Below are 14,451 nucleotides of genomic sequence, written 5' to 3'. Positions count from 1 at the left end.
GGGTATGAGCTCCAAATTGTGGCTTAGAATGAGTTGGATGGTTCGGATCAAGCTGATATTTGTGTTTTCCCTCGGTGTCGATTTGTGTGACCTCATGAACGAGTTGGATGGCTTCAAAAATTACCTCTACCAAAGTTTCCACGGTGCATGTCATTCATCACCTTTGGCTCCCACATAATGACGTGCCGGCCTCGATGCAAGGCAAAATCGTGGCAAAAAACAGTAAAGAGTGCTTTGGTGTGTGAAAGAGGTGGCGCATTTAAAAGACGTAATATTTATGGTCCCACTAAATCCGAGGAAACTTTAGGGAAAGAACGAGAAGTTGCTTTGTCACACACGTGCAAATAGCAACCCATACAACTCAGTTACACATGCTAATATAAAAAAACATCTGAGAGATCCGAGATTTCAGCTAGTGTACTACAAAGAGCTTAGATGCTTTTCTCCAAAAATCAGGCTTTTTCACTACTTAAGTGGGCCACAGTGTACGAAAAGAGATGGATAGCTAGAAAGGAAAAATGAACGGTCCTCTGTTTTCTACAAAGTATCCCACTTTGAGAAATGAAAAGAAACGGCTTAACTTTTAGACCACAATATCTAAAGAGTGTGGTCCATTGGATGGACAGCTCATATCTACACGCACGTGTGACTTAATTGACATAAGTGTTTGCGTGTGTATGGCAAGGGCTCCAAACGCGTGGGAAGAAAGAAAGAAAGAAAAAAGAGGGGGAGACTCGAACAGATGCCGACGTGAGATGCCCTGCTTAATTCCTAGGCTGTAATTCCTACTCATTATATTCCTAACCTTCCTACATCTTCCCCATTTCAGGTGAGTGCGTGTAGAATTCAGTAGAGGCAATGCCAACAGAGAAAGGATTGGTGGATTTCATCTTCTCTTGGTCCATCCAAGATGTATTCAACGACGATCTCTTCAAAGGAGAGGTTAGATCTTCGATTCTTGTTGCTGTATTGGAGTTTACATGTGCTTCCGTTTTCTCTACTACTCGCCGCTCGCACGTGCCAACTCGGCACACGTGTAGAATCCAACCCGATTATCATACTGGGCTAGAGAATTTTGGGGGATCCGCTCATTCGGTGGGCTAAATTTCGAACCGCTGTTGAATTTCTTTCGACTCTCTGTTTTATTTTTATACGTGTTTACCACCTGATGTATTGTCCGCCCGATTTATGGGATTCATGCTTGGGATTTCTGACAGATGTATGGTTTGACACGTGTACGTGCGACTAGATAGAACTGTCAACAAACGCACTCATCGAGTCGGCATTTTTTTTCCTACGCTCGTAGAAATTACGTGGGAATTGCACACGCGGCATGCAAGTAATTTAAATTGAAGTGCTCGAATGAATACTATTTTAGATTTATCGGGTACCAAATATTTAGAGCCAGAGAATTTTTGTTCGAGTACTTGTTTTACGATAAGCTGGTAAATTTATTTTTAAATAGCCCAATAAGCTCTTATTTGAAATAGATATGCTTGGTAAAACATACATATAAGAGTTATTTATTTATTTATTTATTTTATAGTTCCCATCGAAGGCGTGCACAAAATTGCGTAAGTGCACGTTTTGTTTCCTATTCTGGTTGTAGTAGTATATATATCGGATGTAATCGGGATTAGGGTAAAGATTAGGGTTCTCTAAACATGCTCAAGGGTTTGAGAAAGTTTTGAAGAGAAGGGGCTAAAGCTTTCCTTCTTGGGGCTTTATTCGGTAAAATTCTATTGCCAGTAACTTCGTTTTTCATAGTGCATTATCGCTTTGTGCCGTGGTTTTTTTTTTTTTTTTTTCCCACAAGAATTTTTCCACGTAAATTTGGATTATTCTCTAGTTGGATGTGTTTGTGCTATTGTGATTATCTTGTTTGATTCCTCTTTGTATGCTTTTACGAGTCTCAACAAGTGGTATCAGATCTAACGTTGGGAAGCAGATTAAATCTAAAAGCAAGATATCTATGACATCTAATATGAAATTCGATGTAGAGAAATATTCTTGAAAAAATAACTTTGAACTATGGAAGGTGAAGATGAATGACATTCTAGTTCAACAAGGATTAGAAGATCACTCATTGGAAAGTGATATGAAACTATAAAAGAATAAGAGTAGAGTAAGTTAGATCAAAATGTCAATATCTCAATCCAATTGTGCTTAACGAATGAGGTTCTCTACAATGATGTGAGAGAGAAGACTACGACTGATACATAAGTGAAGTTAAAGAAGATCCATGTGAAAAAGTCTCTTGAGAATCGCTTGTATCTAAAGTTACAGTTGTTCAATCTGAAGATGACTAAGGAGGATGAGGCTGAGGCCCACATCAATAACTTCAATAGGCTCGTTTGGAAATTGTTAAATGTAGATGAGATGATGAAAGGTGAAGATCAAGCATGTATTCTATTGAATTCTCTTTTAGAATTGTATTAGTCGTTCAATGACTCGTTGTGCACCAGTAGGACAGTCATTAGCATTGAGACTGTTATCTCAGCAATTCAATAGAAGGCGATGAGAAAGAAAAATAGTGACGTGGGTGCTTCTACAGATGCACTGGTTACGAGGGAAAGAAATTTTGAGAGAAATAATAGATCTTCATGATCTAGATCCAAATCCAAGGGCAAGGGAACAGGCAAGCTGAAGTGCTAGAATTGTGGCATATCAGGGCATATGAAAAAGGATTGTCAGAATCCAAGTTTATGAATGAGAAATCAGAGAATTCTTCTAGAGAGGCCAACACTGCAGAATCTAGTAAGGAGACGAGTGGTAGTGACGTGTTAACCGCATCAAAATCCAGGTATTTCAACGATGAATGAATATTGAATACGGGGCCTTCATAGTACATGACCCCTCATAGGAGTTGGTTCACCAGTTATAGTGAGTGCGATGGTGGCCAGGTATTTATGGGCAATGACAATACTTATAAAGTAGTTGGTGTTGGATCAGTGCACATTAAGATGCTTGATGACATGGAGCATATCTTGACTAATGTAAGACATGTTCCTGAGTTAAGGAAGAGTTTGGTATCTTTAGGAGCACTCAAGGCACTTAGGTGTAAATTCACCGGATTCGATAATGTTTTTAAGGTTTCAAAGGGGGCACTCGTAGTCATAAAACCATAGAGGAATGGTAACATTTATAAGTTGATTGGGAGCACTTCATCAGGTGGAGCTAAACATCCATAACGGATTCCATGTCTACACGTATATGGCATGCGCTCATAGGGCACATGAGCAAGCGAAGCATGAATGTACTTTCTGACCATTGTTTGATTTCAGCTTTTAAAAACATTGATTTTAGTATATACGAGCATTGTATATATGGTAAACAATCAAGGTTATCTTTTAAGTCTATGAAACATATTTGTAAGTGGGTTCAAGATTATGTGCATTCTAATGTATGGGGGCCATCGCCTGTAGTTTCTAGTAGAGGTTCGTCATGGGTTGTTACGTTCATTGACAACTATTCTACAAAGGTGTGAATTTACTTTCTAAAAAGTAAATTCGAGGTTTTCACCAACTTCAAATAATGGAAGGCGATGGTGGAAAAGCAATTAGGGTGAAAGGTGAAAGTGTTAATGACGGATAACGATGAGAAATTCACTTATAGAGAATTTAATCAATTTTGTAAGGATGAAGGGATTGTGAGGCATAACAAAGTGCGCCACACACCAGAACAGAATAATGTAACTGAACGAATGAATCAGACTCTCTTGGAGAGGACCTGATGGATGATGAATGCTAGGTTGGGCAAGGAAATGTGCACTGGGGCTGTTAACATGGCTTGTTAACTGGTGAATCAGTCCCCTTCCATAATTATTGATTGTAAAATTTCAGAGGAAGTGTGGAGTGGTTAGCAGGTATACTCAAGACTGTGAGTATTTAGTTGTGATGCTTACTCTCACGCACCGTCAGTTGAGATAGATAAGATGAACTAAAGGGTTAAAAATGTATCTTTATTGGCTTTGGGAATAGTGTAGAGGGGTACAAGCTATATGACTGAGTCTTGTAGAAAATCATCCTTAGTTGTGACATCAAATTTGACATATGATCCTTGTTCCATAAGGATGAGCACAAGGAAGCGGAAAGTCAGTTGTGGATGTCTAGATAGGCATAGATGAGACATAACCTGATACTAAAACATATACAGAGGTACATGAGTAGTCACCTGTGAGAAGGAATCCACCAAGGGATCGTAAGTTACCAGCGAGATACATGGATGACTTAAATATTGCATTTGCCTTCATCACAGATGAAGGGAATCCATCTACTTTTCGAAGGCACTTGACGATAGATATCAAAAAGTAGAAAGTAACAATGCATGACGAGATTGACTCCCTGTATAAGAATGAGACGTGAGAGCTAGTTGAGCTTTTCATCAACCGTAAAGCGATCAGGTGTAAGTGGATCCTTAAGAAGAAACAGGATAAATACAAGGCAAGGCTGGTAGCAAAGCAATATGCTTAGAGAGAAGGCGTCAGCTTCAGTGAGATCTTCACACTTATGGTGAAGCAAGTATCTATTAGATTCGTATTGGCACTGGTTGCTTAATACAATCTCTAGCTAGAATAGATGGATGTGAAGACTGCTTTCCTATGTGGGAAATTGGAAAAAAAGATTTACATGAAGTAACCAGAAAGTTTCAAAATACAAAGGGTAGAGAACAAGGTTTGCATGTTAATGAGGTCGTTATACGGCCTGAAATAGTCACCTAGGCAATGGTACAAGAAATTTGATTCTTCCATTATGTAGGCCCAACTTGATGTGGACCATTTATCATGTGAGCTCACTTTTAAAGTGTCCATCATGTGGGCCAACCTTTAATTCCACCACCATCATGTGAGTCCCACCTTTAATGTGGGTCGTCCATCAAGTGGGCCCACTCGATGTGGATAGTTCATGTGGGATCACACTTTGATGTGGCTCGTCCATCATGTAGGGCTCATCTTTGATGTGAACTGTGCATTATATGGGCCCACCTTGATGTGGACTATTCATCACGTGAGGCTCCACCTTCAATATGGGTCGTTTATCACATGGGCCCACGTTCAATATCCACCATCCATCATGTAGAGCCCACTATTTTTATGATTCGTATGTTATGTGGGTCCACCTTGATGTGGACCATTCATCACATGGAGCCCCGCCTTCAATATGGATCGTTCCTCATGTGGGCCCACCTGAGAGAGAGAGAGAGAGAGAGAGAGAGAGAGAGAGAGAGAGAGAGAGAGAGAGAAGAAAGAGAAGAGAAGAGGGTAAGATGGGAATTACTTAAAAAGTTTAGGGACAAACTTGTTCTAGAATTAGCCCAAAAATGTCTACCCACTTTAGTAAAATAAGTTTTTAAAAAAAGTAAATTTGTCTTAGCTAAATAATTAAGAAGTAAATCTTTCATTTCTAAATTTTGTAGATGCAAAACTAAACCATTACTAAACCATTACTAAACAATCTATTTTTGAAAAAGACATTTTTGAAATGATAATCCAAGCCTCTTAAGATTAGTGGAAATTAAAAAATTAAAAAAAAAAGTAACTGAGAAAAGAAAATTGATTTCCTCATATGTGAGATTTCCCTAAATTTGTGAAAGACAAGAGGATTGAGGAAATTAATTTCCTTTCCCTCATATTTCCTCATAAAAGGGCCATTTGTCATTTCCTTTATAGGACACGTGGTTGGGGGTGGCAACCCCCCATTTAAACTCTTTCTACTCACTCTTTCACTTTTTCTCTCACTAATCTCTCTCATATGCAAGGGGAATTGGATTTTCTTACTGGATGTGTTGATTTGGGCAGACCACTAGGTTCCATATTTTTTCTCCTCAACCCAGTTATGTAATTATGTTGATCAATCCATAATAATAATAATAAGAAAATATAATGCATCATGCTATCCACATGCGCCCAACAATGGTATTCGAGGATCAATTAACATGATTTCGATGAGGAAAAAATAACGAGATGGGTTACCGATATACCTCTTCATCATCTTGTGTAAAAGTCTTATTATTTGGTAGATGCCATATATCTATCGTTTATGGCATGCAGGTGTTGCTGCAACACACAAGCTATGGCGACACTTCTGTAAAATGTTATGAGGCAATTGAGTTTTGTTATTTTAGGTGTCACCTAACTATTGCCATAGAGGGATTCCTTGATTGTCCTTTCAACTTTGATTGTTTATGCTACACCCAATCGAATAAGTGGAACTTTTAGACTTATAGACTCCACACCCTGATGAACTATGTACATGGAATTGAACCGTAAACCAATGACCACCTAAACCCGTAACCCAAAAATCATGTTTATGCACCTTTCAACCCAAAGGCCCATAAGGCCACCCCATAACCCAATCCAAAGTGACACAAGGCCCTGCAAGACCATTTGAACCGATAAATCAGGTTGGAATAACAACACCTTGCTAGCGAAAATTTGATTTCTGCTGGAACTTCTGGGTAGATTAGGTGCCATGGACACTCAAGATCCTAATAGAAGTGCCCATGAGTATAGAAATATGAGTAGGTAGCAGAAATCCAATTTTCACTACTCTAGCAAAAGTCAACTATTCTTCTAAAAGACTACACACCAATACCTAGGTTGGATGCATCAAGATTAGGGCTACTCTGAGCACCAATAAAAAAAACAAATTTTTGTTGGATGTTTGGATTGCTTTTTGCCCTCAAGTCTTGGTGAAATTACAAGTTTTACCATCTCCCTAGCCAATCAATAAGTATCATATGTCTAGCAACCAATCAAATCTTACCATGTGGCATTTTTGCCACTTTTCATTATTTGCAAGAATGCCACCAACTCATCTTCTTAAGTAGTTTTTTGTATATTGCATTACCTCAAGTAGGGTATATCATATATGTAGGGTTATAAAATTTATATATGAAAAACAATAAAGAATCACATATATCAATACATGGAATGAAATTTAATACAATATTTATTTACAACTGGCACTACTGCAACTATTAACCCCCCTCAAATTGATATGGGGGATCAACCAGCAGTAGTTTTCCCACTAAAAAAAAGTGTCTAGGGTCGTCGTTGTCTTCATAAGAATATCCACAATCTGATCTTATGATGCCACATCAAGAAGGGAGATAATCCCAAACTGAAACTTCTCACGAATGAAAAAACAATCAACTTCAATGTGTTTAGTCCTTTCATGAAATTTGAACAACACTTGTGTTATCAACATGAAGAGGTGTGGGGGAATTGAGATGAATTTTAAAGTCTGAAAAGAGTCCTCGAAGCCAAATTATCTCACTATAGGCAGAAGACATCGCTCTATAATCAGCTTCTATGCTAGACTTGAAGACTATCGGTTGTTGCTTACACTTTTAAGAGACAAGCAAAGTGCTAAGAAACATACAATATCCCGTAGTAGATCGACAATTGAGAGCACATCTTACCCAGTCAGCATCAGCATAGGCAACTAGATCAAGAGAAGATGTGGATGAGAAAAATAAGGATCAATCGATAGTTCTATTCAAATAGCATATAATCCTCGAGACGACGGTCATGTGCAAAGTACGGGGCTAAGCGATGAACTGACTAACTATCTGTACAATGTAGGTAATGTCAAGTCTGGTCATTGATAGGTAAACAAGACTACTAACAAAGCGACGAAAAAGTGTAGGTTGTTCCAAAAGATCATCGCCTTATTTTCCATAATGAACATTTAATTCCATTGGTGTATCGATGGTTTGCTGATCGGAGAGATTTGCAAAGTTGATGAGATCCTAAGTATATATCGCTAGCCTACAAGTATACCACAATCTGCACGAGAGAATTCCAAGCCAAAAAACTATGTAAGCAACCCTAAATCCTTCATGTGGAAGGATGACTGAAGGATATTCTAAAGCTCTTAAATGCCAAGAGAATCACTACCCATTAGAAGTAAATCATCAACATACATTAGTAATATCATAATACGATGGGATGATGATCTTATGAATAAAGATATATCATAAGCACTCTATCTAAATTCAGCTCTAATCACAACTTCATGGAATCATTGAAACCAAGCACGAGGTGTATGCTTGAACCCATATAATGCTTTTCAAAGGTAGCACACTAAAATTTTCTAATTTGGTTCAGACCCGGGAGTTGGGTGATGTATATGGTTTCTCATAAATCTCTGTGAAGAAATGCATTTTTTACATCTATTGGGCGAATGGGCCAAGAATGAGTAACAACCACTGCAATGAGTGTGCAAATATTCTTCATTTTGGCAGCCGATGCAAAGGTCTCCTCATAGTCAATTCCCTATTCCTTCTTATAACCTTGGACAATGAGACATGCCTTGTATCTTTCAAGAGAGCCATCAGACCTAAGCTCGACAGAATATACCCATTTGCTACCAATCACTTGCTGATCAGTTGGGCAAAGAATAAGATACCATGTGTGATTATCTGCTAATGTCTGTAATTCTTTGGCCATGGCATCTATCTAACATTGGTGTTTGGAAGCCTAAAAATATAAGGTAAGAACGGAGATGGACTCAAGACCAGAAAACATAGAACAAATGAGCCTATTCATAGGATTTGATTAATGAGTAGAATGACGTACCTCAAGAATTGGAGGATAGGCTACAGGGTGAGCAACGGGAGAGGAATTTGGAGAGAAATGATTCACTTTCTCGTCATTGAGAAACCTACAAAGAAGCTGGAGTTAAATGTGAAGCAGAGGGTATATCAGGAAACCAAGTTAGGCCCGTAAAAGCATCAAAATTATTGCTTGGAGTAGGAGAGAGTGGAGCAAGAAATGGAACATGTTATAAGAAGATAGCATTCCTTGAAGCATGAACATAACAAGCATTTGGGTCATATCAACGATATCACTTTTTAGTGTCTCCAAAACCGAGATACATGCAACGAACAAATTTTGGATATAGCTTATTATGTTCATGTGGAGAAAGATGAACATAACAAACATATGAAAAAATACAAAATAATGAGTAGGGAGGAAGAGAATAAAAAAAATACAATATAAGAACAAGTATTTTTAAGAATTTTAATTGGCATATAATTTATGAGATATACATAATGGAATATTGCATATGCCTAGAAACTCCGTGGAAGAAAAGTGTCCTCCATTAAAGTAATGAATATGAGAAGATTTGGAGAATTCTCTAGTCATTTTATGTATATTGCATTGCCCCAAGTAGGGTATATATAGGGTTACAAAATTCATATATGGAAAACAATAAAGAATCACCTATATCAATACATGTAATGGAATTTAGTATAATATCTATCTACAACTATCAATTCATTCAAGCCATTGCAACATTCAAGCCGACTAGAGTAGGGTTGATATTTGATATACACAATCATCTCTTTTAAAGAGGAGTGCCACAACTCTCATTTCTCCTCTTAAATCTCCCATGCTCACGAGCAGTTCTCGTTTCATTCATTTACTTCGCTCTTTACTTATTGCACAACTTTTTCTCACACACTTCCCTACTTCTCTTTACGTGATTCTCTAGGTGTATACTTTGTATCTTGTCGATTTTTTAAATCTTAACATATCAGAAACTCGAGTTCATCCAATATTTATGTCTTTTATTTTAATAATCATCTCCTTGGTTATGGTTGATACGAGCGAGCTGTCTTTATGATCATACTATATTTAAACTTTACTATTACTTCATGTCCTTTTTAAACAACCATTGTCTCCTTAAATCACTGCCGGAATTGATTCATTGTGATCTCTTAGGTGGTGGATAGAATTGAGTGGTTGATTCCTATTCGACTTTAGATATTGTACACAACCAATTAGACAATAAGACTGTCCAAAACTCCTAAAATCCCCCTAAATCCCAAATTCATGCAAAGTAGAGACTGCATTCGAGTGCCAACAGAGAAGAATTCCTAACCCCTTTATTCTTCATCACTGAGGTCCTTACTCGAAATTTTCGGTTGTAGACCAACTATACGAGTCATTTTGGTTAGGGACTCTCCAATTCCCCAACTAATAGCGATTCTATGGTGTCTAGCTAACTGTATATTTCAAGCTTCATCAACTAGTGGTGACTCTAAGTCTAACATATCATTTGAGTCAATACCACACCCTCTACCACCAAAATAGGAGTGAGCACGTCTTATAGAGCGTTTATGAATTTGGAGACTCAATTGGGTATTGACTAGCCACTAGTGAGGCATCGACTTGAAATATGGGATTTTAGAATTTTTTAAGATTTTTTTAGTTCCAGTCCATTTACATTTCCATATCTCTACTTTTCATCTATTCACTTTTTGACACTTTATTTTCCCACAATTTACTTTTGGTCACTTTATCCTACAAAAAAACTGGGATTATTGCAGTACTTGAATATCATAATGCAAGCATCATCCTACTATGTATGAACTTATCGGGGTTGTAGAGGATTTCTCTCTGATTTTGTCATTGAATAGACTCCCTAAAAGGCACCACCAAGCATGTGTCAAAGATTTCTCCAAATGGGTAACGAGGTATTTTGTTTAAGGAACCTTAGGAAGTCGGGAAACCCTAGTTGCATGCAATCACCAACATGTTCTTGATAACATGAAAAGAGATAAATAAAATTTACAATATATATATATATATATAAAACTATTAAAAAAGGAACTTAAAAAAGAGAGAAAAGGGGGGCAAGAGGTGAAAGTTATTGACTCCCACCATTGCTTTCAAAAGTGACCTACTTGTCCGACATCCTAGAGAATTTCCAATAACCACTCCTCATAGTTCAGTTTACAATAGGTCATGAACAACAACGACTACCCAAGAGGGCATACTCATTCCCTACCAGTCCCAAAACCATTAGAGCTAGTGATCGATGGTGTCCCCATAATTTTTCTCATGTTAAAGTGACCTAAAGTCTCAAAAGGTTGAAAGACTTTTGTCCATGTTTCTCTAGGGTGGGACTGCACCCTTAGCCCAAAATGTTTTTGCATAACCACTCAGGGCTCTAATTAATCAATCCTCATAATCCCCTTCAAATTCCACTCTTCCTCTTACTTCTACCCCTTTCTTCAACTTCTCTTCTACTTCTCATCAAAGCATTCAAATTCCTATAATCGGGAGCCCATTCTAACAAACTCCCCCTAACAAGACCCATTTCCAGCCAACTCCCCCTAATGGAAGCCTATATCCAGTAAATTCAACATCCCACAACAAAGAACCCTTTATAGTCAACTCCTCCTAACTGGAGTCACTTCCGGTCAATTTAACCCCCCATAATCAGGATTCAATTTCAGCCACAACCTCCCCCTAACAAGAGCTAGTCATAGCAGTCTTCCACGAACAGGATTCAATTCCAACCAGTATGTATTTGAAGTATTGATATCATTACAAGTTGTGCTAGTCGGGGATATAAAAACAATATCAATATTGTTGATAACCGAAAACGCATGTAAACATGTGAAAAATTGTGGTAATTTTTAGTGAAACTTTAGGAGATGCTAAAATAATTTACATATTTAGGAATAAAAATTTTACAAAAAAATGCATATATAATAAGTTTCCATTTACGGGGGGCCTAAAAGCATGTATTGTCATAAGAAATTAGTCCAACTATCCCAACCATCCCATCTATCTATCCAACCATCCATGTATCCATCCAAACATCCATTAACATTTTAGAATATTGACAACACACGATATTTTATTGAGAAATCATCAACATTTGGAAAGAAAATAAAATTTGTGGTCTTGATATCACCCAATAACAATGATATCGTGATATTATTATCGATAAACTGAACAATATATACAACCATGCACGCATAAAAAATTTGAAATGGAATTTTTTTAAATAAATGGATTTTTTATGATATCTATACACTGGTGATACTATTAAAACATTGCTGATACATTGGCAATACAAGTGAAACCTAGAATTTACGTACTCAAAAATATTATGATACATTGGCGATATCAATACATTGGTAATATAAGTGACACCTAGAATTACACAATCAGAACTCTTAGCGATATCGACACATTGATGATACTCAATTATACATTGCCAACACCTAAAATTTTTTATACTACCAATATTCTCATTATTGCTACTAGTGTTATTGGTATTGCCGAGCTGGAAATATGGATAATATTGGGGATATCTCGATTATATCAGGGATACTTCGAACAATCATTTCAACATCCTGAAATTGCGATTTAAACTGCTATAGTAGAAGTATGGAATAGACCAAGAGTCTTAGAGGGGGGTGAATAGGACTTTTTCAAATATTTTCTCTCTTTTAAAAATCCTAATTGCCTATCTTAAACAATCTTTCAGTTTAAAGCAATTAAGGCAATATAACTCTAAAGGCTTCCAAGCCAATAGAGGTTCCAATCACATAGGCTACTTAAGATATACAAATAAAGAAGCTACCCTATTGCATTGTGAACTTGTATGTGAAATGTGCTACCTATCAATCCTGGGCATTCATCTAATCATTCATATTCAATTTAGCACTTAAACATATTAGCATAATTAAACAGATGTGCAAATATTAATTCTAAACACAAGCATTTATAGTGGTTCGGCTAGATGCCTACTCCACTCCCAACAACCTCACTCTCTCCTAGAGTCTATTGGATTTCATTATCACTAGTTTTAAATTAGGTTCACCAGAAACCTTTACAACCCTACACAAAGGACTCACAATTTATGCTCTCCATTAAGAACCTAAGAAAAGGTCCTCCACTAAGAACCCACATTTAGGCCTCAAGGCTAAGGTCCCATAATAGGCACCTACGTTTAGGCCCCACGACCAAGGTCCCACACTAGGCACCTACATTTAGGCACACCGACCAAGGTCCCACAATAGTCACCTACGATTTAGGCACACGGGCCAAGGTCCCACATTAGGAACCCACACGAGTTTGTTGATAGGAAACTCTTAGCCTCAATCCTACTCGAGGATAGAGACTAACTTGTGGACTCTTAACAGTGACACTTACTTGTTAGATGAGTCCTCTTTTGTAGCTTGTCTTGGGTCGCTTGATCTTCGCTCTTGCATGCTTGAATCAGCTCCCCAATGCTCCCATGATCGCTATGCTGTAGTTTACTTGTGTCAGTTTCACAATCAAGAACCTTGCATTTGATGTTCTTATTGAGGTAACTAAGGTAATGGGAGCTGGTTGAATCTCTAAAAAGGGTTGTGAATTGTAAGACCCAACCCGAGTTCATGTGTGCGCATGTGTGTGTGTAGGTATGCATTTTGTTTCTCTTGTTCCCACAGTCCTACTGGTCAAATTTCAGTGACCCGTGACTTTCGATTAATGTTTGAGTCATCCTCAAGTCTGGTCACATAGACCCGACCCAGATCGATCCAAATTTAGTGCCATAGCGACCGCATCATCGCCGCATCTCATGCGGCAATCCAAGTTGTAGATCATGAGCTGTGGGTCGTGCTCATTCTAGGCCATTGATGTGAGATTTGGTGGGTCTCACCCTATCATTTCACATTTTTCATGATTGATTACATCATCTTATGCATATCTTTCTAAAAGGGCTACTCTATAGCCTACCCTATAGCCTTCATAGACTAGGCATGGGTTGCTTCTCCCATGACTATGATTGCTTTTATCTTCTCTAGACCATCATTGCTAGCCTCTTTTAGAGAAACTAATCATTTCTCTTGGTTACATCTCCCTAGTAATCCCATTTTCCTCCCATTTTCTCCTTCTCTTCTCCTTGCTAGAGCCCAAACCGTACCCACTCTCTCCCTTTCTCTAGCCCTCCTACTCTCTAATCTCCTCCAATCTAACCATTCCCAACTCATCTCCACCATAGAAAGCTTTTCCTTAGAGTTAGAGGATCCTTGTGGTGTAGGATTGAAGATAGATCTTAAGGTGGGTGTTCCTTAAATAGAATTTTTTTTATTTCTTTGATTCCATAGATGTTCTTTCCTTTTCTTTCATTTTAAAACTTGTGGGGCCCATCAAATGATGGTGGCGGCCCCCATGTCTTCATGGATGTGGCTTATAGCCCATCCTTTGTGCATGCATGATCCATGCAAGGGGCCATTCTCCATGGACCCCTACATGGTTTTCTTTCTTTGATCAAGGATCCTTAGGTCATCTAGACCCTTGATCCTTGGTGGAGATGGCATCTCCACCATATATCTTGAGTAGAATGAGTTATGCTCATGTGAAACCATGTAAATCATGGTATAGTGGATGATTGTGATTGTGTGATGAAGGGAAGGGCCTTAATATGGCGGAGCTCTTTCCCTTGTGGCCGGATTCTTTTATTTTTCTTGTTTATATCTCTGAAATCAAGATGTGTGTGGCCCACCTTGAAGCCTGAAACCATCCAAACGGTCCAAAGAGGGAGGACGTCCTTGACAGTCCACCTTTGGATGTTGGGGCCCTAAAGTTAACCAAAAAGGGTACATGCAAATGGTATTTATTGATGGGAATGGTCTGGATATTTGTAGGACCCACTG

General features: G+C 38.1%; 1 protein-coding gene across 1 annotated transcript in view; it reads left to right on the top strand.

Moving 5' to 3' along the window:
* Positions 1 to 808: 808 nt before the first annotated feature.
* LOC131244128 (uncharacterized) overlaps positions 809 to 14,451 on the top strand; it is a 66,192-nt gene continuing 52,549 nt past the window's right edge. Inside the window, exon 1 of the mRNA XM_058243782.1 lies at positions 809 to 942. Within this exon, the coding sequence (XP_058099765.1) occupies positions 859 to 942 (84 nt within the window). The 5' untranslated portion in view covers positions 809 to 858. The remainder of the gene's footprint in view (positions 943 to 14,451) is intronic.

This window comes from Magnolia sinica, chromosome 4, assembly GCF_029962835.1.
Source record: "Magnolia sinica isolate HGM2019 chromosome 4, MsV1, whole genome shotgun sequence".
NCBI classification, from domain to species: domain Eukaryota; kingdom Viridiplantae; phylum Streptophyta; class Magnoliopsida; order Magnoliales; family Magnoliaceae; genus Magnolia; species Magnolia sinica.
Note: the sequence above shows the minus strand (reverse complement) of the source record. Positions and strands in the feature narration are given on the sequence as shown.